This window comes from Bolinopsis microptera, chromosome 9 (assembly GCF_026151205.1).
Source record: "Bolinopsis microptera isolate Bmic1 chromosome 9, MBARI_Bmic_1.0, whole genome shotgun sequence".
In the NCBI taxonomy this organism is placed as follows: Eukaryota; Metazoa; Ctenophora; class Tentaculata; order Lobata; family Bolinopsidae; genus Bolinopsis; species Bolinopsis microptera.
The window spans coordinates 10,916,172-10,941,824 of NC_087080.1; the positions used below are offsets into that span (position 1 = coordinate 10,916,172).

General features: G+C 38.7%; 1 protein-coding gene across 50 annotated transcripts in view; it reads right to left on the minus strand.

Moving 5' to 3' along the window:
- Positions 1–25,653, minus strand: part of LOC134820355 (ras guanine nucleotide exchange factor Y-like) — a 46,232-nt gene that overhangs the window by 3,452 nt on the left and 17,127 nt on the right. For 2 of the 50 annotated variants that reach the window (XM_063830680.1, XM_063830679.1), the window contains 13 exons: positions 15,936–16,139; positions 15,578–15,761; positions 14,153–14,318; positions 8,548–8,697; positions 8,373–8,414; positions 7,453–7,617; positions 7,230–7,315; positions 6,915–6,989; positions 5,947–6,033; positions 5,331–5,494; positions 4,903–5,169; positions 1,210–1,327; positions 24–80 (listed from right to left, as the gene is read on the minus strand). In XM_063830680.1, coding sequence (XP_063686750.1) covers positions 24–80; positions 1,210–1,327; positions 4,903–5,169; positions 5,331–5,494; positions 5,947–6,033; positions 6,915–6,989; positions 7,230–7,315; positions 7,453–7,617; positions 8,373–8,414; positions 8,548–8,697; positions 14,153–14,318; positions 15,578–15,761; positions 15,936–16,139 — 1,765 coding nt within the window. Of the gene's footprint in view, positions 1–23; positions 81–1,209; positions 1,328–2,842; positions 2,909–4,902; positions 5,170–5,330; positions 5,495–5,946; positions 6,034–6,902; positions 6,990–7,229; positions 7,316–7,452; positions 7,618–8,372; positions 8,415–8,547; positions 8,698–9,951; positions 10,042–12,501; positions 13,186–14,152; positions 14,319–15,577; positions 15,762–15,935; positions 16,140–25,653 lie in introns of all 50 variants that reach the window. The other 48 variants (XM_063830686.1, XM_063830683.1, XM_063830685.1 and 45 more) reach the window with 31 other exon arrangements.

Sequence of the window (25,653 nt, forward strand, 5' to 3'; positions counted from 1 at the left end):
TAAGTACCCTATATTATACTTACATCGTTATTAGAGATAGCAAGAAGAGTAGGCGGCATAGAACCGTCAACTGCAACACCCTGGGATTAAAATGATGTGAGATAATTCATTATAGATTACACAGACTACCACACAGACTACCACACATATTACCACACAGACTACCACACAGACTACCACACAGACTACCACACAGACTACCACACAGATTACCACAGGGTAAGTAAATTAACTTATTCTGAGGCGTCAGCTGGATTCTAGATCGGACTTTACCTGCCAATTTCAATGATATAACGCACTCGGTAAATAAATGACCAAAAAAAGTGCGTTATAAGTTAACTTTTTACTTTTATGGACCGTGATATACTGTGCGGAACATGCTGTTAAACAATAAACAGGTTAGACTTATAGATGTTTTATTGGACCCCACCGAACAAGTCTAGACTAGATATATTCAGTATTCACCCTGGTTGTAATGCTTCCCAATTTAAGGAAAGAGACTTGACAAAAAGGGTACCACTGTAAAGTGTTACAAATCTTGAAAATTTGTGTTATATATATATGTGTTATATATAACGTGTTATAAAGCTTACAAATCTTATAAGCTAAATAGATACACTAGGTACTAGGCGGCAGTGCAGCTTCCATCTGCATAATATTATCTACAGCGTGACCCTCAAACCGCATCAGGCATCGCCATAACATCCTGGCCCTACCATTCAACAAAACATTTTACACAACCGTGTAACCTGTGTAACTGTTTTAGATATAACAGTTTTATGAAACGTAACATATAAATTAGATATAACAAATATTTATATGCCTAATTTGGGTATCTTGAGGACACATTAAGCGAGAGGCACAGCCCAGAATAGCAACAATTTGAATTGACGGAATTAAAGGAATCTATATTCATCAAATAGGGTTGAACAGGGTAACACAATAACATGATACGCGGACTAATCAGGGATAATCCGATATCAACAGCTGGTAGAAACTTAAAATACTATACGTTGTATTTATTAACATACGCCCAGGCTAGTAATTTAAGATATTATAAGGATCAATGTTTCTGGGGGGTGCTGTTTTGCCACTTTTAGTTTAAAATATATGGCTCCAAAGTCCAACCCACCATATTATCCTCCTATGTCAGTATACAGAAAGTATTAAGCATTTTACAAAGAAACCCCCCGGCCCCTCAATACTCACGCTATCAGTGTCAATACTGTTAGAAGGAGAGAGACTAGTATCCGGATCAGCAGCATCCACCACAATATCCTCCTCACTTCGGTGAGTACTAGATAAGGGGTCTGAAGCTTCCTGGCTCCTGAACGGGTATCTTCAGTTAGTGGGACTGGGTGTTGTGTTTTTTGAAGTGACACTCACTACTTAGTATTACACTGAGTATTACACTGAGTGTTACACTTAGTATTACACTGAGTGTTACACTTGGTGTTACACTGAGTGTTACACTTAGTGTTACACTTAGTGTTTTTTGGGGTTACACTTAGTGTGTGACTGATTGTTTTGAGTGTAAATGAGTGTTTTAAGTATGATTCTAGATGTAAAACTGTGATGTGACAAAGGAAATGTTTGCAGGTAAATCCAAACTTCTAGCTAGCGAGATACAGTTGACTTTGAAACCCGCATGATCTACAGCTGATAAAGGTATAATGACGTAGATGACGTATAATGACGTGGTGTTGTGATGAAATTGAACGTAAGCACTAGACACACACATACTTCATGACGTCACTACGTTATCACTGACAATATACAACAGCGGGGGAGGACAAAAGGATCAAACCAGAGTATACAATAGTGAGATGTATGCTAAATTATCAATTATGTGTATCAGAAAGATATACAATACGGTGACGATATTAAACACAATGCTATAACAATCCCGAACATGTCTAATTTGTGATGCTCTGAGGAATTTCGGCTGGAATGTCTGCACATACCACTAAAAGTCTGCACATACTGCTAATTACTGCTGATATTTGACAGCTTCCAACTCTGTAGCCGTGCTCACCACGAACTTTCAGAGAATTATAAACCAATTTCACGCTATTGCAGAGCAGTTCAGCAGTTATAATGGGCAGAAAACGGTTGGGAGTGGTTATGACGGTAGATTGTGCTGTGATTTGCTAATATGTGTGGCGGCTTTTGAATGGGTTAACTTGCCCACGACTGGTGAATGATGTTGTTGGATATGAAGAAATGGGTGTGTTTTAACTAGCAGGTAAGGTTCAGTGAAACTTTGAACTCAGAATTGGTTAAACTCCGCAAGCATTTTCTAAAAATGAAACGAAGGGATCAAGAGAGGTTAATTTTGTAATGGGTTTGTTGGTTCAGAGTTCAATGTTTCACCGAGTAACTTATTTTAAATTATAAAGTATTACGATAATTAGAGAATAACACTGACAATCACACCAGGTCTTCATGCACAAAGAGTAAATCAGTGTTCCAGAACATGCACATAATTCAGGGGAGATAAACATAACGTACATTTTACACTACATACATTAGTGTACATTTCAATGTTATTATGGTAGAAAGGTTAAAACTGGTCTTGATGTCAAATCAGTACAATCATGCAGTTAAGTGTGACATCTGTTCAGAGGGTTGTTGAACATGACAGTCCTACAACTTACAAGTGAAACAACACCTTTTTTAGTAAGAGGAAAAAAGGCTAAATGTTTCACTTGTAAAACTAACATCATGTTAAATCAGTGTGCTACACTCGATGCAGTTTGATCATAACAATTTGTACGCTCATTCAATGACGACATAAAAATATTTCTGGAGATGAAATTAAGTGGCACAAACATGGATAAACCTCTGCTCAAACTTTTTCTTATCAAATAATTTATTTTTCCAGCGGCGTAGTCCTTTAGGCGAGGATCTGGGAGCAGACGAGATTATACACGGGAATTACGGGGAAATTGTTAACTGACAGCTGGGGCATTAGGATAATTAACCATAATTAGTTTAGAGAGTTTGTGGCCGAACCGAATTAAATTTCACGTGACTAACTCAATCTCTGTTACTCTGGGTTTCGAATTAAATTAAATTCTGAGCGAGGATAACTTTAAATAAAATCTAAAATTTGACCACTTTCCCGCTAATTTTGAATATTATGCTCCCTCGGATCATGGTGGCAATGCTCTCAATGAAGTTAATGGTAAACTAAAATTCGCAGCACCGGTTCGCCAACTTTCTTCACAAGAGGACTATAAACTCTCTGCTGGCCGTTCAAGTAGAACAAAAACAAGATAGTGTATTATATTCTCTTACACCACATTCCATCATTGATGACGTAAATGCAAACCATCTTCACCGCCTAATCCAGTCTTATAAGATTAAGATAGACCTGACGAATATGGTATAATATAGGTATGCACATAAAATATGCACATACTTCTAAGTTTTGCGTCAGAGATAATACATGGGATGTAATAGTGCGTGACGGTGACAGAGCGTGACAGAATGGTATTCGTTAGTAATATATATATAATAGCTGATAGCAAAGCATTCCTGTATCACGTGATTCGGGCAGTGCAGTGATTTCTACAAATTGAAAAATGTTTTTCTCCCCGAAGGGCTCGACTCCCGGCTCGCCCACCCCTCTTTGTAAAATTTAAACTAACGATGTGGTTGTAAAATTCTTCATATAATGCTATATTATATATTATAAATATAAGTCTTTTGTTAACATTCGTCCAGGGCTATAACAATGTCTCATTTCTTAACTAGGATCTTTAATTCGTGGTGTAAGTTACATAGCGACCGCAATTTTAAAGAGTGTAATGTGTAATGTAATAATTGTTTGTTAATTTCTAGTGCAAGCTAAGTAAACAACCCGTGTGATGATAACACATATACTGGCAAATATGGCAATGTTTTGAAATTGTCTACATTTTCTATGAATTTCCTCCAATAATTCCAACCAAAATTCTATCAACTACTTACATTAGTGGGTCTAACAAATTAATGTAAATATTTGAGTTTCTCCAAATCTGTGTAGAAATATTTCAGGACAAGCATCGGAAGGTCTGTGTATTGTCGTTGTCATTGACAACAGCAAGCCTGTGATAAGTTTAAAGCAATCCGATTGGCTAAAATTACACAAGCTCCGATAAGCAATTTGTTATGAAATACGACCCGAGTGTCATGTCAAGCAGAAAAAATGTTGCCGAGATAAAGTTCAGTATTTTTCTTTATCTACAAATTCCTAGAACGGAATGTTGTAAATTTTGTGAAACTTAAAGAATCGACTGAAAAATTCAGCGAACAATTGGATAGTTTGTATTTTTGTATACAGTAATTGAGATCCCTCGGGCCAAGCAGTGCAGATTGTAGCAGATTTTCTCCATTATATTTAGTTTAAGAAATCAATCTAACAAAAAACGCAGGCAGTTATATTAAGGATTATTATTTATTAAGGATTATTGTGTGCATTTAAATCACGTTAGCATTTTGCAACTTCCTCTGTACTATCAACACTTGCAAGGTCAGGTTGACAGAATCGTTTCATTCTAGGGTCGTGATCACGTGATTATGTGATCACGTGGTGTGATCATGATGACGTGCTATACAGTCACAATAATATCACGATATTTCACGTAACTTCATTTCTATGATCACAGAATATTATATAGGCAGGTAAAGGCAACCCAACCGCATTTTGCTTATCAACCGCATTTTGGTGCGGTATGTAAACAACTGAGAGCAACAAAATACGGTTGGGTCCCTTTCACCCGGCTACATTTTAAAGCAAGCAAGCTAGGAGATGAAGATACAGAAGGAGATAACACTACAAGATACTGCAAAGCTTAGCAAGATTGTGGAGCTAGCGATATATTATCTAGCAAGATGTTATCTCAAGCGAGTTATTACTCTGGTGGAGGTGGTGCTGGAGCTTTATTCTTAGATTTTTTCCTAAAAAAGGTCCCCGTCATCTTGTTTCTCTCGAACGCCTTCCTCATTCTTGAAGTTCCCGCTGGCGGCGTTTCCGGCGGCGGCGACATTTCTCTTTCCGGCGACGGCGTTATCTCTCTTTCCGGCGACGGCGACGACGACGATTTGTCGGGTGGGGGAGAAGTGGGAGATTCGGTTGTTGATTGTCGTTTACTCGCGGCTCGGTCCCACCACAATTTTATTAATCTAAAATTTTCTTTCAGATAACGTTTTTTAGTTTACAATTTTAAGTAATTTCATCAAGACTAGGTGATTTAATGTGAAAAAATCAAACCCCATGCACAGCTCATCAACAGCTGGTGCTGAAAAACCGACCATAAACAGTCTGGAACAATCTGTCTACTTACAGTGGTTTAACAGGCGAGAACTCAATGAGACTTGGCAGCCTCTTTCTCCGAGCTCCGGTCTCCTCGTCCAGTTCCACCTTGTCTCCGTCCTTCATGTCTCCGGTCTCGTCCGAGACCAGGATGTTTGGGTTTGATTCTGAGTTGGTGGGCGAACCGTCGGGGGTCTGGAGAGATTATCATTACGGTCCAGATTTTAATTATCATCAAATATTTTAAAGATTATTTAAAAACTTAAATATCGATATTATTAATGAATTTACAAACATTTATTGATTTTACAAACATTGATTTATTAATTTATTACAGATTGTCAGCAGGCTTAGGCTGGTTCCGGGAAAATGCTAACTAAAATTGCACCGAAACGAGTGAAGCAAGATTGCTAACTACCAAGGTCTTGGCACAGTGCTTGTAAGCAGTACAGGAGCAATACAGTAGCAATTTAGATATAGTATAATGTGCCCAGAGATAAGAATGCTTGCATCAATTTTATGAAGAAAAGCGGACACTAAGCGAGATGGGCATTACTAAGCACAGGGATACAATTATTGATGTCCTTTATGGTGCTGCCTGGTTGCTCTGAAGATGACGTATTCCGGTTCCATAAGACCTGACCCACCTGTTTCTTCGCTAGCACTTCTGACAGAGTGGGAGTACCGTCAACTCTCAGATGAGGATATCGATAAACTGAGCCCCTTCCCTCCTGCTGTGGAGGAAGTTCTATCAGACATTCCCGGAATTCCCGGAATCTTTCAAGTCAACGAAAGCAAAACACAGTTCAGTACTGGTTATTTGGGAACAAGTCGGACGAAATGGCAAACCTTTAGCAAATAATAAAACGAAATATGGTGGAATTCTAAGTCCTAAGGCTTCCTTCTGTTTAATGAAAAAGACATCGAAGGATTCTAGGTGACTGGCCTTTAAAAAGTTCGAGAAAGTTTGACTCGTTGGGAAAAAGATGTCCTTTGATAGAAAGTTAAGCTCAGTATAATATTAAGATGCCCAATTACTAGATAATAATTCAAAGCGTTGGAGTCCTTAAAAGCAAATATGAGGGAATTGGAAACCTAAAACAGACGTCAATTATAAGCTCGGTCAAAAGAATAATTGCATATCGAAGATGGAAACTATTAGGTAACATTCTAAGGACTAAGTAGCCAATAAAACACTTCTACTCAGTTGGTCTCATCATTCAAACCAGGACGACCTGTTAACCTATACTGAGAAGTGAGAAACTAAGAAGGACTTGAATCAATCCACTCCATCAAGAAATGATCCTAGTGAAAAGAAACGCGATCACGTAATATATAAACAATCAATCAATAATAAAATCAGTGTGACAATTACAGCATTAAAATATAACGCTTAGGTGTTATCTAGGTGCGCTGTTGATTAATATTGAAATCAATGTTACACACAGCTTGAAAATATAACGCGAACACTAAAGTATGGTTGGGCACTGTTGATTGATCACACCCGCCTCCCTAGCTTAAACTCAAGACAGCAAATAGCACACTCTGTATAGCTGATTATAGCTGATTATAGCTGATGTTTAATAAATATATCCTAGATTACCTCTCCACGAACCATGTATTCGGAGGCAGGACTCATGGCTCTCTGATCGTCCAGCGTGATCGACAGCAGGTCATCCAGGTTACGGTTCTGAGGTGGAACGTGTTTAAATCTTTATTAATATTAAATCTTAATCTTTAATGAATCAAACTCCTTTAAATTAAGATTTCGGGTCTAAGCGCATTTCACTGATCCCCTACTGGCCAATTTGCTTTAATGATCGACAATATGCACCGTTAGTATTACTCGTTTTGTTACCACAATAATATGTAGTCCATAATATTATCATAATATTAATATTAAGTCACAAAAAATAAAGAAGATGCTAACCCCTTCAGCCTTTTCAGGAGTGTTAAGATTTGTTGGAGCAAACTCCAAAAGACCATCTAACCCATCATCTTTCTCTGGAACTTTCTCTGTAATTAGATTTATATCGTTGAGTAGGTAGTTACACGTTGAGTAGGTATTTTTCATTAAAACGATCTACATCGATGGCGCGGGCGGTAATTTATTTTGTTCTTCATCAACACTATTTATTATCAGGTCATCTCACCTTGTTCAATCTTATGCTCCTCAAACAATATACGCTTAGTAGTTGGAGGTGTTGACCACGAGGCAGCTGAATCCAGTGCGGCACTGTCGCTGGCACGTTTGGGCGAGGTCTTGAAGGAGTCGTCAAACACTGCCCATGCGTCACTACCACCGCCACTGTTCGTTTCTGTGAACAAGAGAGTCAAGGTTGGTTTTAAAAGAGGGCCGGGGAGGAACTGATGGGGGTTTGGATTTTCTTGACAGACAATTAGATATGGCATTGACGTAGAACAGAATTGTGCAATAAATTAAATCCTTTTTTGGTAATAAAGACGACACATTTGATTGAAATTCACATTTAATTTTTGATCAAAACGAAATGGGCTTGTGAAATCATTATGAGTCGTACGTGTTATTAAACTATTTAATAAATTACCCGTGGGGAAACAAAATTAATCTACTCGGGCAGTAGCTATCGATACAAAATAATCCGTATCAGTTATAACTGTGATCTGAATTCTCAATGATTTTTTTAATGAGGTTAATCGGATAAAACCAATAATTGATTATAGCAGATAATCTATAATAATAAATATCAATCAATTTACTTGACTGTACTACTCTACTGTACACGGGTCTCCAACTATTAACTAGAAAAAAGGTTTGCATAAATTTAAAGAAACATGCATTCATCTCACAGATCTAAATAGGTTCCAATGTCCCTTCTATCTTAACTTCCAGGCTTGTGGCAACCAAAAAAGTCAATTCAAGAATGAATGACTCTTTCAATCTAAATTCAAGAACCCATGCATTCAAGAGCATCACATAAGGAGATGAAAAAGGGAGAATCTAATTTTATATCTACTAGAAAAGGGTATTTTTGGTAAAGGTGAAAGGAAACAAGTGATATGTGTTTAACAGAGTATTACACGTATTTTTAACCTGGGACGAGAATGGCTGTTTCGGCGGCTTCAGCTATTGGCTCTGAGAATTCGGAGTTCAAACTTTTAAACTCAGATTAATAATTCAACTAGAAGCTTCATAAAAACAAAAACGACATTAAATTGACGTCTCAATTCTATTTTTCCAAATAAGTACAAACACACAGCTCCATTACCTGCAGCAGGGAAGTTTCTGGGATGAGCCCGCGGAGAACTGATGTGACCAGACACGGACTTGGCACGTGGAGTGTTGAAAGTGGTCGGGAATGTGGTTTTAGGAGCCGGTTCAGGGGAGACGGGTAGGTCCACCAGGGAGTGCGAATATGCTGAAAATACAGGGTTTGGTTGAGAAGAATGTTTCACTTTCATTAGTATATAATAAGCTTTTTAGAGCATCTTTTAACAATCCTGAATAGCTTAAAAATGCTTTGCAGTATGATCTCGCCAGCAGATACAACCCTCACACATCAGCTTAACCTCTTACCAGGTTCACCAGGTTACAAGATTACATGTTCACCAGGTTACAAGATTACAGGTTCACCAAATATCAAGATTACCAGACTTAAGGGTCACCAGGTTACCAGGTAACACGGTCACCAAGTTACAAGGTTACAAGATCCATTCCTGCAACGTATGTGACCTTGTCAGTTGTCATCACTTCATACCATCATTATACCATTTTAAGCAGTGACTTTTGGCAGCCTTAACGTCATCGAATCCATTTCCTAATAGATGAGTGGGCGGAACTCTTAGCTTACCGACGATTTCATTTAACTGCATTTAGCAAAGATTTCACCGTGCTTCCAATTTCACCGAATCAAATTTACGGACTGACCTCCCGGATCAACAAACGCTGAATAGTTCACAGACTGCTACTAGGTTATATATTAACCTCTCTTATATCTTGATTAACCCTCGATTAACAGCCAAACAAGCTTGAAAAGTAATCAAATCACCCCAGCTGCTGCTTAAGTGCACTGAGTAGCATTATAAAGTTAATATAAATAACAAGTTAAGTTAAAGATATTAAAAATCGTACCCCAAATTTAACGTTTCTCACCGATACATTGAGTGGAAAACTTTTTAAAGGAGGCTGATACAACGACCATTTTAACCGAATTTCGTTTAATCCTACTGTAGAAAACGGTTTTAAATGAAATATTATAATTGCAATTAAAATTAATTGGCCGTTGCACCAGCCCGAAAAAAATCATGGAATTCAAAAATGTCGCCCAGATTAAAGAAAACAGCATAATATAATTATATAATTTCAAGCAGAACCTCGCAAGAATCAAATCCATTACTGTATTAGCCATTATCGCCTTAAACTCAGTAACTTCGTTACCGCTAGTTAAGTCAATTTGCCGCCGTTTTGAAAAAAATAAAAACGGGGCGGTGTGCAACACTGAAAGCCGCGCCCTATTTCATAAGCGGTGCGAAAGTAGCCACACACTATTTAATAAGCGGTGCGAAAGTAGCCACACCCTATTTAATAAGCGGTGCGACAGTAGCCACGCCCACACAAGATAAATCACACGCTAGTATACTATAAGCGCCAGGCAGTAACAATAGCACTGTACCAGTATCCATGGTCAGGTGAATGTTGTTACAGGACGCGGATATGATTCGAGTTCGTCGAGACGCGAGCGTGGTTCGCTCCCTTCCTGCCACTGATAGGGGTAGATATGTTGAGTAGGGATCAGTCAGTGAGTGTTTGTAGGATACCCACCATTACTCAGTGAGTGTTTGTAGGATACCCACGAGTACTTTAACTGAATACCAAAGCAGAATCTAATGATACTTAGGTCTGAGATGGTGGAACCGTTTCGATTATTGCTTGTACCAGAGGTGATATTTCTTAACGCAGTGCGAGATGTGGCACATCAAGTGACTTTTGTTGCTTCTACAGATTTTGCTCAGAAGATTGCTCAGAACCCGAACTTTTATTCGTGGGTTCCTGTAAGTTGGATACAAGAACACCTTGTATTACCCAGCCAGGACGAACTTTAAACAAGAGTTAATAAAAAACCCTAATTATGAACCCTAATAATAGGAGTTAATAACACAACTTTAAACTTTTAATGATAAATAGAGGAAACAACACGTCATCCTCTGAATTAAGCAGTAGTGTAAGGCCTCTGATTTACAAGGACGTCTAATATTAACCAGGTAGTAAGGAATGTTCAAAAGACAAACCTGTAGAATTAGCCACATGAGACATACTAAACAGACATACCTAACAAACATACCCAACAGGCATACCTAACAAACATACCAGTTAAAACCCCAACCATAGCCCTTAAACCGTGACTCAGGAGTCAGGCTGTGCCACATCCGGTTTAATGCCTATAATATTTATTTGACCTGTTACTGTTTTTAACGAACTTGTTAATTTGTGGTACCGACTAATAGTCCAATTATAGTTTCAACAAAACTATTGATCTAATAAAGTTATATACTAGTAAGATAAAACCATAAATTTGGACAGTAATATCAAATTCTCAACTTGAGCTACCTACCTCTCTTATATCTTTATATTGGTAGTTAACGATTCACTCACTACAAATCCTTGTTGCCATGTAATTTGACACCCGGCAATGACCACAGATATGATAATTTAAGTGATTCTGCCACTATATTATGTAGCTCCACAATATATTATATTATGTACCGTGTATCAAATACTAATTAAGCAGTGTCAGACTTATCTGGTGCTTGAACACCGCGCTTAGGAATTCCTGCTATACTCAATATTTGTTTACTAAGTGTAGAGTGATGAGTCGAAGCTAGGGTGTGGTGCGGAGCGTTAAATCGATCTTAAGCCAACAACTGTGCTTCTAAAACATTATTATTGACGGTCGGATAGCAACGGTAGAATTGTTCCCGTCTGAGCCATGTCGTTTGATCTGTTAACTTCAAAGTGTATGGTCGGGTCTGTACGATCTCAAAGTGAGACAATACTAAGATAGCTACTACAAATAGTAAGATAGCTACGTGGAGTGAGATTACTCGTACAGGTGAGACAAAGCAACTTTAAAAAGCTGTGATACGATGACTCATGACAGGGCAACTTTGTAGAGTTGTGAGGCATGACCAGCAGATGAGAGCTGCAACGTGCAACGATGAATATTATCAAAGACAAAAAGCTTAAATGAATCGATGAGAATGGTAAGTGCAGCTTAAAGATAATAGGATAATATTATTACTTAACACTAATGAACAGAGTGACATTGATAAAGGCAAAGCACGTGCAAGAAATACTACACGAGCGACAAATACTACACGTGCGACAAACCAAACCCTCGGACGAAGAAACAGGTGTACTAGTCGGAGTCTGGTCCACATCTTCATTATAAAACACAACATCAAAGTCATTAAAACAAGTGGGTCTGGTGGCCGTCTCGTCAGGTTTAGGTGATGTAACAGGGGAGTTAAAGCATGGGCTAGCAAGTGGGGATAGTCCCAGAGGGGACCTGCTGATTAGACTGGTGGGACGTGTGGGACGAGACAGTCGGGTCGTATCCCGACCAGAGGATGGTCGGTTAGGTGTTATGTCCCGGATATTGTCGGTAGAGAAGGATGGGACATGGAGTGTGGTGGTGTTTATGTCGGGAGGAGGTTGTCCTGTAGTTAAAAGATAAGTTCCTGCCTTAGGTAATATGAAGCGGAGGTTCGAGCGGTTATAAAGTTATAAAGTGTTAAATCAGACTAATGTTCATTCGATTTGGAAATACATGATTTTAAACCAGGATTGGACGAGAATGCGATCTGACAGATTCACATAATACAAACTTGTGATCCCAGCAGATATCCTAACATCCTTACCGGATCTATTAGGTAGGAAGGGATTATCAGTCGTCACTCGTCTCCTAGCCCTGGGACTCGTCCCATACATCGTCCTAGTGTAATCGTCGGAGCGGGAATGTGAGTGAAACATTCCTACCAGGTCAGTGTCCGAACTGCTGGGACGTGTTTGTTCGAGTGTTCGTCTGTTTGTCAGTAGACGGGGAATGTCTGGTATTGAAGATGTTCTGTGTGTCAGTATGTCGTCTTGTTCTGTGGAATTGTAATGAATTGTAACTTTAATAACGGGAAGATAATAAAATGTGATTATTGAATTATTTTAATACCTTTTTTCAGTTCAGTACAGGGGCTATAAATTGGGCATTTTTTCACGACTTTTGCTTCAAAGTGCTGTTTTCTTAGGATCTTCTGCCTCAAAGTTACATGCGATTCGGAGCAAAAGCTCTTCACTTTAAGAATTTTATCCCAGGTTTTTTTCTTTTTGCTCCGTTTGTTTTTCAAAGTTGAAATGGTGATATGAGGAAGTGCTTGTGCGTTTCTAGTGCTTGAATTATAATCATCTTCTGGAAGAGAAGGCTCAGGACAAATATCGAGCTCAGAACTGCGAAATGATTGGGATGATGCATCAGCCATTGTGGCCACACGAACATGCTCTTCTTTATGTTTAGTTTCTATTTCTGGTTCTGCTATTTCTAAGTAAAACATCGATAAGGAAGTCATTGATAACGAACTCATTGATGTCGACGACGTAGAACATATTTCAGAGCTTTGTATGAATTCTGGAGTGCTTGCTGACACTTGTGAGTGTCTAGGTGAGAAAAGAAGTGAGGATTTGGATGAGGATCTCATTGAAATCCCAGATGAGGCTTGTGTTTGAATTGAGGTTTCAGTAGGAAGTGAGGTTTGAGATGAGGTTATAGTAAGGTGGGTGGTGTCCGATGAGGTTCTAACTCGGGTGGAAAACACCGCCGATCTGGGGCGGGGTAGCCCTCGGAAACTTCCAGAGCGACCTGCAATGAAAAACTGTGAAAATGTGAGATATTTACTGTAAATAGTGCGTGTGTGAGACGGGTCACACTATTAGGCCCGTTTATATTGTGACGGAATGTAATGAAATATCGTTATAAATAGTTGAACTATGACGCACACCTGACGTTACTGTAACCCAGAATGCGTTTATGAATATTTATTTATATTGGCATTTTATAACGCTAGACCCGAGGCCTGCACAGCCTGATTCACTACACTACAAATTGATTTATTAAACTGAATTACTTTGACTATCCCACCCTATCTAATACCACCAATTACCACCCGCTGTCGCGACATTTGACACAAATGATACTGTTGGAGCACAATTCAATGACACCGAATGATTTAAACGATCTGTACGGAATGCCCATATAAGGAGAGACGTTTGAGTACCGCTACAGAAGACTACGACTAATGGGTGAACTGTCACATGACCACTGACCTGTCACACACTACCTGCTCTGAAAGGACAGGTGCCATTGCGCAAGATCTGGGCAAAAGCGGGTGTTGCAGCTATATTATTATTAGTAGGTATATTCACAACCTTTCGGGGTTTTTTAGCTAAGATAACGAAGAACGCTAGATAAGAATAGCACAGGAGAACAAAAAACGATAGAGAATTCTGGGATTGAATCATCAAATATCTCGACACCTATGACCTAATAATTAGAGTTGTTAAAAGCAACTTCTGTTAAGCAGCTAAGTGCTACTTCACCGAGATTTGCCCAATTTCTAAGACATAAAAGTGACTTGGTAATTCTGGAATCTAACATCAGGAGCCTAGCTGGGATCTAGCAAGAACGTGCGGGAACAAGGGTTAGATTAAAACAATAAACATAAAAAGTCCAGTAAGTATGGGGTTTTAATTTACCAAACATGATCAAGCAGATGAATTTATTTAAGGTTAATATCTCAATTCTCCGTACAATATGAAACTTTGCGAACCTGAGAAAAGTTGGGGGTTGTGAGTTTTAGACCGGTCTCTGTGAAGCGTATTAGGAGACAAACAAGAGAGCGTCAACTTCTCCGTTGCTTTACGGAGTTCCTCTTCCGTGGGCAGTTCCAGTGTTCCGCCCACCTCAGCTGTGTTCCGTATCTTGATAGTTCGCACCTGGGGCCAAGGAGATATGTTAAGACTTGATAAATGGGCAAGATATAACATTGTAGTAGAGCATTGCAACTTGCAAGCGATCTATCTCAGGGATATTTTAATACTTGGCAAATGGTAACCTCTAATGGTAACCTCTATACTAATGGCTTTATTTTTATAGTTTCTTTACAATATGGAGCCAATGAAACAGCGCCCTTGTATGTGAGGGATGATGTACCCCTGCCATTCATTTTGTTACTTCCAGTATCAGATCATGATGTAGTAGTTCAGCTGTTAAAGTAAAGGCTAATGGTGACAGCTTAACAGTGGACTGTGATGTATGATCGCTACAGTTAACACAAAGATGCCTGCTTTTGAGGTTTACCGCAGATAGCAACCCATCGAGCCACTCTATATTCTATAAAGACTAAGTCAGTAATGTACACACTACACCCTGAGCTGTTTTGCAACCATTATGGTACTTCGTACATCGTTGCAGCTCCACTGTTGAAGTAAAAGCAGCACCCATAGCGTTAACAGCTGGATATTAGACCAAGATGTATGATCGGTAAAGTTTACACAATATACCAAAGCTCAATGTCCACTGCAGATACTAACTTACAGTTACTTTTGGGTCACCCTGTATAGACCGAGAGCCAGATTCTGTCAGTAACCCTAGCCTTACAGGCCGCACAATAGTGAAGAACATAAGGCTGTACACAACATTGGTTAGTTGATGTAGACAGGTGTGCACAGAAAGGCTAATTACATAAAGCATACAAATTGTGTGTGATTCAGTAAAAACGATTTGCGTAATACGTGCAGGTTTATTGTTCCATTATGCTGTATTATTCCATTGTTTTATTCTAGAAATGTAGCAACCTCTAGGGGTATTAAATTAAATTGGACCACTGCCAAAGCTTCATCGGCACGATTACAGTGTACTGTAAATGTATTTCCTTATCTGGAAAAGAGGAAATAATTGTTCAATAATAATCCTGCAAGTAATTAGTCCGCAATCAGCCGATGTCGGTCATGATTGAGCTGTAAAACCTGTAATTAGGTTTTGGCTGGTTTCCACTAAGGGATGATTAAGATCACACACAGCACACGAAGCCACCATGTTCGCCAAACTTTCACAATTTCTACAAAATTACTCCCATAATAGGGCTCCCTCAACTCAATCCTCAACTCCTCCCCTCGCCCCCCCCCCACCTACTCTTACCTTAGCAGTGAGACCATCCTCCTCCCCTCGCCCCGCCCCCCCCACCTACTCTTACCTTAGCAGTGAGACCATCCTCGTCGCTGTCGTCATCCCCCACCCCCTCGTCCTCATCAGAGCTGAAGTATCCGGTACCGTGCCGCTCGTAGAAGTCCAGCTCACTGCGGTGACCCGCGCTGTCGTGTTCTGAGGTTGATTTCTCCGAGATGTCGTCCCCACCGTTCTCGTGGTCCTCGGTTTTACTGTAACAATATCATTTAACTCGTCGTGTATTGTTACACATTGAAGTTAAGTCAATTTATATAATTGTATAATATGTATTCTGAATTAGTCACCCACCAATTATTACGTGAAAAACAGAGAGCCACCCCTCAAACTCTCAAACATCAGCCAAAAAAGTAAGAAAATTAAAATACCTGTCGATGCTCTTGTTATCACCCTCGTTCTTATTCTTAGGCTTCTTCTTCGGCTTGATCATCTTCCGGAACTGCTTCAAACCCACATTGACATTAGACATGGCTAGCGTCATGGAGTTCATGTTGGCAGGAGGGACTACAGAAGCTGTTGTTACTGTTGTGGCGTTGTGTGCGTTTGGGATGGAGTTAACTGAGCCACTGTCACTGCGGAGAGGGAGAGAGTGTGAGATTTATAATCTGACGAATTGAAGTGGAGATGGCAAATTGGATAATGTTGTTGGTTTTTTTTGGCTGAGTGCCCTGTTTTGTAATTGAAAATTGAGTATCTATAATAAGTCAATGTTTTAAATCATTCAGGTCAAACCCAAAGTTTTCAACCTGAACGTAATACAAAAAGTCACCATACTGGATTGTGAACAAGTATTCGTCTTACATTATCTAATTACAAATATTATCATAACAGTATCAGGACCATCATGATATTAATTTGAGGTACTATTTCGGGTTCTTTTGTTATCAGCGGTGCTGAAGACTAAAGGACAATTTTATCAGAGGGTCATGTTACTGGTGTTTGGCTTTTGGTTGGATATCACATTACTATCAGTATCACTAGAATAAAGTTGATTATTCTATCTCAGGGGAGAAGGTGAACTTTTCACCACCAGATTAATTTGATCATCACATATTTATTTATCAGTGGTATGTCAACTATTTGTTGATTTGTTGGCACGTATGATGTTGTTGTAATCTCACATGTTTACAGATTTATACATAGTACGAGACAATGTTACAAGTACGACATTTACATGAAATTGTATCTATCTCATTGATATTTACACTGATCTTATTACATTTACATAAATAGCACAATGAATCAAATAAGCACAACACAGTTGTTTTCTTGGCGATTGGCATCATTGATACAGGATGCCATCTGCACCATTGAGTATGTTAATCAATTGATTAACTGTGTTAATCAGTATAATTTACAAAAGTACATTGAATGTCAATATATCTCAAGTTATTATATATTTCAAAGCGTCACAAAATTAACAAATCTCTAAAAGCAAGATTGATACGCACGAGATCTTGCGGTACCAATTAAAACAGATAATTACATCGCCAAAGATACAGTACACCCAAAACATCCAGTTTTACGAAATCAAACACAAGCTAAAAGTTTAAAATTAGTTCCAAACAGGTTCCACATTTCACGTGACATCAATCAGTTCCACATGACGGAAGTCACGTGACAGAAGTACCTCTGACGGCTCTGCACATCGTACTCCTCATCTCCTATAGTAATCCTCACAATCCTAGAGGCTGACTTGCTGCTGGACACTGTGGATATTGAGTACTCCGAGTCCTGTCGCTCTATAGTGGGCGAGTCCAGCCCCATCAGCAGCGCCTCAGTGGGTGTTATATTTATATGTGACACGGGGCTCGGTATGTCCTTTGGGGAGGTACCAGGGGAGCTAGACTCTGATATCTTGGTGGGAGGTCGGTTGGGGATTGGCGGAACTTTCCTCTCTTTACTGCGACGCAGTTTGTGTGGGCGTGCACCCAGACTTTTTGAGCGTGGAGCAAATGTAGGACTTCCTGATGCTGTTTCTGTTGCTGATTGCTTCAGCAGGTCTAGGATGTGTGTTCCTCTAAAGATAAAAATGTGTGTCAAGGGCATCTTGAACCCCAAAAAATACAAGCCTGCAATTTTAAGATCATAATTTTCCCGACATTTTTTGAGCTAGACTGGTTGCAGTTATGCGTTATTACTTATTACTTTAAATATACTAGCAGGAACCCGTCTTACTATAAAGTAATGTCAAGACTCAAGAGACTAAAATAATTATTACCTATTTAATTCGCGTTTTTGACACCACTTGGGGGTCCAAATTTTGGGCACTAAAATTCTTATTCCTTGGCCAATTTTTTAGTTTTTCATACTGATTTGAAGGCCATTAAAGCATTTGACCCAGTCGAAAAAGTTTCAGTTGTATATCTTTTACGGTTTTTGAGGAAAGTCCCGTTAAAGTTGATGCCGTGGTGTCAGTAAAATGGCACGGAACCATATATATCGTCTCGCTTTATATATAGTAAGATTACTTTAAATATACTAATCGATGAATCTAGTCGACCTTATATAATTATGTCAAATAAGATGATTTGGCTACGCTCCTATTTTCTAACAAAACACATTATCTTCATGACTAATAATATTAGCTACTTCTTTTATTCTAATGCGCTAATATTAGTATTCTCCATGTCAATGGACACCGTTTGACCACACCAATATTTGAACATTATTTTATGACGTATCTGCCTTTTGTTTTGAAATTAAGTAGTTTTTTTTTGGTTTCATGACGGAATAAAGGTCATGTCGTCAACGTTTGTCGTATAATCGTACAAAATACGTCACTGTAAAGTGTATACTAATTACGGCCACAACCGAGCCATATATGTGATTGAGTGACTTGTGGCTTCCCTCTCCACCCAAATTGTGATGTATTTGTTTGACCGAGCCCAAGTTGTGATATCGTATTTAAGGACATAGTTTGAGATGGTAGATCATCAGTTCATGTTTTTTTGGATCATCTATTCCACCTCTTCAGGGCTATTAATGCAATTTGCTTATTTTTATTTATTAGCAGGAATTTCCCTCCTGCTATTCTTTTGGATCAATCGTTTTACAGTTTACGTTTCTTTCGTTGAATGTTCATGTATGGTTAATGGTTATTAGTTAATAACGATACTTCGATAATGATGAAAATCATTAAATAATCATATTTTCAACAGCTATGAGCATGATTTTCCCCATTCTTTTGGCACTGATTGGTACAGCCCTCTCTGCTGTTATGGACAAATCTTTAACCGAATGGAGACTTCTGAAGAAAAACGAAGAAAGAGCCGTGTTCCCTCTTAGAGACTACATTCTGGAGGTCAAAGCATTCCGTCCTGATGAGTACGATACGAACCCATCTTATGGTGAACTTTTCAAAACTGACAAAGCATCCACTATGATGATGTTGCTACACGCTGGAAACTGGAACAATCAAGTTGGCCGTTTGGTGTGGAATACTATCAAATATGACAGAGGATTTGACGTGAATATTGAACAATGTAATGCTAGATACCAAGCCTATAAAAGTTTTCCCGCTGGAGGAAAGAAGGAGCAGATATGGGCATGGAATTTTAACGAAGATGATGTTGAACTGACATGTGACGGAGAACTGCAATACTCCCAACATTTCGACGAGGGAGAAGTTAATCCCAGAAAACCTGGCTTGCCACAAAGCTGTCGGGCACTTGGAAATGCGGATGTAGACAGGATAATCTTCAGACACATGGAGGGCTATTACATCCGGGGAGTACCCAGAAACAATAACAAAGAAACCACCCCACCACCAGTTCAGCCTACAACTGAGCATACAACGGAAGCCTTTGCCACCACTGCAGCTACGGATCCTTATGACGTCGTACACAAAGAATATCCTACTTGCGACTGCTGGACTCCGGAATGCGGGTATTGCACCAAGATGGAATGCACTGTTAAACAAGATCTGGTTAGCTCCGACAGAGGCATCCAAGTTACTTCTAAGCTCAGGAGGAAGAGGCTCAACTCAATTGTGCTGTACGATGAAGAAGGTGACGAAATTGGCAAATTCCAGTGGAACCTCAGGGGTATCTGGATGACGGGCTGCATTGCGTGTCTGACTCCTGTTGAGTTGAGACGTGCTAGAGCGGACGAAGGACAAACAACATGGTCCTTTTCTATTAAAGACGGAATAGTTCGAATAACAATCAACGATGAATGTTTGTACGAGCAGCCTCTACTCGGAGAATGTAAAGAAAGATACAGTAAAGCTGAGAGGTTCGCTTTTTATGACATGACCTGTGACAATACTTTCTCGTATAGGCCTAGTGAGATGGAAGCTGGAGAGAGAATCACACCGGACTGTGCTGGCACATGTCCTGAACAGAAATGTTAAAGTAAGGCTTTATCTTTATTTGGAATTAGATCAAATTTTTTCCTTTTCACCCTTTTGAAAAAAGGCAATAGTGAAAGGTTACGAATGGACGTTTTTGCAGAAAAACGTGGATTTTGGAGATTGCAGTAGGTGTGTCTGAGTATGTCGTGTTCCTTCCGTCCGTTACCAAGCAACGAAAAAGTTGCGCGCGCGCGAGGATTGCTTGCGGAGATGTGATGTATAGATAGCCTGTGATCTATGAATGCGCGGCGCGACTGTGTTTTAATGTATACAATGCAATGTATAGTATTTTGTAATAAGCCCAACTTGAACGTGGCACGCGTAGTGTACTGATGTTTCAATATTATTATTACAAGGTGAGCTGATTAGAGTTTATATTAATAGTTATAGTGAAATGGAAATCTAGCGTCCGCCAAAACGAAACAACGGGCGCAATTCTTGTTATCGATGAAATTTAAGTGGGGTTCAGTCAAACTTATTTATTGTCAATTATATTTGTATATTTGTTTTTAATGTGATACATTTCTTTGATACTCAGAATTAATTGAAATACTTTCACCCACAATTTTATTATTATTTTTACTAAATTTAAGGGTCAATTACTGTAATTTACTTTGAGTACTTTGAGTACTTTTGATTGTATTCTCTGTTATATTCGAATATTCAATATGAGGTTGAAGCCATCCATATTTATATAATTTCTTGAATCAAACTAATAGCTTTTTTGGAAGCAATTTATAAATCGTAACCAAGAATTTGTAATTTGATGTTTACATTTTACTCAATTTTATAATTGATTTGTTTATCTGAATCCTGTAAGGTTAAACCCTTACAACTTAAAAGCTCTCCAATCCATCTGTAAAAAGTTTATGTATAGAAAACTTTACAAGCCAAAAGGCAGCTAATTCTGCAGTGAGTCACTAAACCACGACACTGTTACATACTGTAACTAGTGTAACAACTGTAACTAGCGTAACAACTGTAACTAGTGTAACAACTGTTACATGTGGTAACAACTGTACATACTGTAACTACTTTTACATATTATAACTAATTGTACGTTTACTATACTTACTTTTTATACCGCACACATATAAAACTATGACATAATTTCAAAGATGCTGTTGCAATCATCAAAATTTGAACGTTTCTACAGCCGATGTTGAAATTATCTCAGTTCAATAATAAAACTAGCCAGAAATCGTTGCATGTATTACGCAACGGTTTAAATTCGAATTAGTACAATTTGTTTGCAGGACATGCAGCATCGTACTGAAATTATTACGCAAATTTATTCGTAAATTAAAAATGAACTGCGAATTAAAACTCTAATTAATTAAAAACCGTCTGTAAACTTAAATATCACATAATTTTAAAGTTTCCGTGATTACATCACAGTATTTTTAGGACTAAGCTAAGAGTTGCGATATGAAAACACCACAGTTCTAGAAACATCGTGACATTAATTATTTAAATATATTATAATAATATAATATATTATAGTTGGAGGGGAGGATCCTTACATGATTACGTCAGACAGTGTCTATCTCTATCTCTCAGTTCGCAGTAAACTTTCAGTTCGCAGTAAACCACTTAGCATTTGTATCGTTTTTAGCTTGTTATCAGCAGTCGTTATCTGCAAGTGTTACACACCACGCTAACCTGATGAATTTCTCTGTGGACTTACTACACACAGTGGAAAAGGATATGCAATCGGAGATTGGAAAGCTCATGAAAGCCGTGAATGTCTCGTCCTTCTCTGATATCAACCAGGGTGTTCTACAAAAACTGCTTAAGGGTCCGCTTGTAAATTTTCTCAGCAGCATAGTAAATTTAATGGACAGCAATATGAAGCTATGCAGGTCTGCAGCCAGCAAGATAGATCAGATGAAAACAGAACAGATAGACATGCAAAAGCAGCTGATAAACAGACAGCAGAATCAGATCGAATCGGTGCAGAAAACTGTAAAGAATGAAATGAAAAGTTGGGCAGATGTCGTCAAGAAGAACAGCGTCCAAAACAATCAGCTGACAACAAAAACTGTGAAAGAAGCCGTGCGATCAGTGAATAAAGAAGAAGAAAGATCGAGAAACTTGATTATCTACGGTTTGAAGGAGACGGAAGAAGGGGAGTGGGAGGACGTATTAGAGATGGACCCTCTCCCGGACTTTTTCAAGTCAGTTTTTGCTGAGGCCGGCTGTCATTTTCCTGACACGGATGAGATATGCAGGATTGGGAAGAAAGTTCCTGAGAAAACGCGACCAGTCAAAGTTCAGTTACAAAGCTCTAGCGATGTGGACATTATACTAAGGAATGCACACAAACTTAAAACAAATGATGATTTTAAGTCAGTTTATCTTGCACCGGATAGGACAAGGGAGCAGAGAATACTACACAGTGGACTTGTCAAACAGATGAAAGAACTAATAAAGCAGGACAATAGCAAGCGTTATTTTATCAGAGACAATAAAGTTAATTGTGTTAGTGAGAGCTAGAGCCTTATCTACAAGTACACTGACTTGTTATCAGAACTTATGAACTTTAATATGTTATGTTCACTTTCGTTATCTACGTGGTGATAGTGTAGTTTTTACATAGTATGCATTTTAATTTGGTTTAAGTGGTGGCCGTTGTATTCTATAAACCGTTTTTAACGAGTTTTTTTACGATGCAGTATTTTGTGAGGAGATTTAGGCAGCATGAACTGTGGCTCATATTTTATTATTTAAGCTGCTCTACGAGCACACACGCTAGCTAGTTGGTTTTTAGATAGTTAAGAGTATTAGTTACTTAGTTAGTTAGTGTAAATTAGTATCAGTCAGGATCTGTTAGCACACAGAACTGTTAGTTTTCGCGAAGCAGGTCTGACTTTCATATATATTCTTATAGTAGACTTCGTCATATAAATTTATTTTGAACTTAGTAACAATTTCAGGGGAAAAATAGAAATTTAAGATTTCATTTCTATTCTAATATTCACGTATATTAAATACAATTATATTGTTATGTATCATATGATTTTGTAAACATTGGCCGGTGTACCAAAAACCGGTCCCCAAACAAAACAATATTTATATATATCTGAAAAAACTTCACTTATACTGGGGAGGAGATATCTATAGTCAAAATGACAAGCCTGTCGTATTCCCTCAAACCACTACCATGCGTTTTTAGACAAACTGCTGTAACCTCACCAACTGTATAGAATAGCTTACAAGAGCAGCTGTAGTGTATGAGTATCATTGGGTCATTACACACTGCACGCTCAACATACTTCGTATTAAATATCTTGTCGTGACGTCATACCAAGGCAAGGTAAGAAATGTTAAAACGGACGAAGGATAATAATTTACATTCCTGTTTTGCTTTTGGAAACGCTGTCAAGATAATATTTGCAGATATAACGGCTATTGTAAAGGTACAGACCTAAATAGATGTGTTAAGTAAATTTGGCCTGGGTCATGTAAAAAGCTTTGGGAGAGTGATGGGTTTTTACCTTAAGCGGATATCAAAACGGTTGAACAGATGATTTGATTGACAGATTCAATCGTACACTGATAAACAATCTTCAGAGACTTTTAATATTCGACAGAAGAAAAAGCACTAGTCAAAATAATTCATTGTTCGGGTGGAAAAGTTCAAGTTACGAGGACGGGAACGATTTAGGAGCTTACTAATTAACATCACCATTGTGCGAGTTATTATTATAATTAAGTTAAGCTGGCTCAGTGGATCACGGGTAGAGGTAATTAAAGACCGGTGTGGTTCAGAGCGTAACAGTGATTGGGTTATCAATCTGTTGGAGTGTGGCCGGTGTTTGAAAACCTTTTTAGGTCGGCGTGCGCAGGGACGGAGAGAGGTTTTTCATGGCCTTTAATTAACTTACACTCTTCGACCTACTAGGCCTTGTAAGGTGGAGGGTAGGTTTACAGGGTTAATCATTTCAACACTGCTGAGAAGTGAAGTTGTTAGCGGAGACTGTAACTTCGTATGTATGTCTCATTTGAAACCGTAGTAAATCATATAATAACCATTTTGTTAAAGAAAGCTTATTATTATTGCTGGTTTTTATATGGCTAACTTCAAAAACAAATAGTCACAAAATTGAGCAGCAGGTAGATTTGACAGATTAGTTGGAGAGTTCTCGAAGTAATGATTGTATTATTAATGATTTAAAGCTTTTGTTCTTCTGTGCGTGACCTCAACTCATTAGGAGAAAGAAGACGACCTTAACTCTCTGACTATTAGTTAACTCATTCACACATTTACACACGAATTCATTTACACACGACAGAATATTATTATACTCATTAAATAATTATACTATTCTGCAGAAAGCGGAACAACTGAATTTACTGTAATGATTGCTATGGTACCGATCAGGAGATCGTGAGGACACCAACGATTTAATCGTGATCAGGTTGGGTTACCAGATATTCAAGCAATCTCTAAACCGCTGCCGTTTAGGTGATGATTTAGCGATAACAGAGCAGCAAGATCAACATACTCTGTATTTGCAGACATCGTTTATATCATTTACTGCAAAACCAAGCATACATTTTTATTATAAAACCCTTAAACTGTTCTATTAGTGTAATGGGTCATGCAGAGTTTCAAATCACCCATACTCGGTGGAAATAAACTTCAACATGGACACGTTTGCTTCTATATAATGGATGTAGAGTATTCTTATGAGAACATGAGTCACCTTCATGCCAGTACAGAACCATTCAATAATCAACATCATATTTACCAGAGTAAATCGAGGAATGTAGCATAAAATTGAAATTTCATGTTTTTGAATAATTATGTCCAAAGATAATAGGGCCGTCCAATTAAGGTCTGATAAGGAAATAAAGAGGTCTTCAAAAATCTGAAATCTGTACCTGGGTGGTATATGTACGCCATTAAAAAACTGAATTTGAATGTGTTTGATACGCTGCGAGGTCATTTATTTTGTAGTCAGCGAGTAGAACAAGACTTTGGATGGAGAACTGCATATTTTATTTGGATCTTTAGTATTTGCACAATAGCCCTGCGTAGGTGTAGAGGATAATGGGACGAGGGTAAACAAAAAATACCAAATAGAGCCCCCACAGCCACGTACCATTGCTGCACAATGACACTATAAGGTCACCTGTATTTGCAAGATTTTTGGTTAACTGCTCTCACACCACACTCTAGCTCTCGTGCACTCCACCACATGCAAAAGTCGACGGTATAATAATGACATGATTTTTGCAAGCTTCTGAACAAAATCTCTGCCGTATCAACCACCTACACGTCCTTCGAACCTCCAAAACCAGCGTTATTATAACAAAGATCCAGCTCACATCTCATGTCTCCGTCAGTTCGTCTCTCTATCTCACTACATCGCAGCAGCAGCTGCTCCTCTCCACAATCATTACTGATCCAGGTTTATAATGATGCTCTCATATTCTGATCCAGGCGGCTGGAAGCTCTCTCGCTCACTCTCTCTCTCTCTCTCTCTCTCTCTCTCTCTCTCTCTCTCTCTCTCTCTCTCTCTCTCTCTCTCTCTCTCTCTCTCTCTCTCTCTCTCTCTCTCTCTCTTGAGAGCAGTTGAGCTTTACTGTAGATGTCTGAGGAGTGTAATTACACCTGATGTGTAGAGAGTGTGTGTGTGTGGCTGAGCTCTTCAGTGGTTGTGTAAAGTATGGCGGAGAGAGAGAGATCCGGGAAGGGGAGAGAAGGAGGTTAGCAGGGAGAGAAA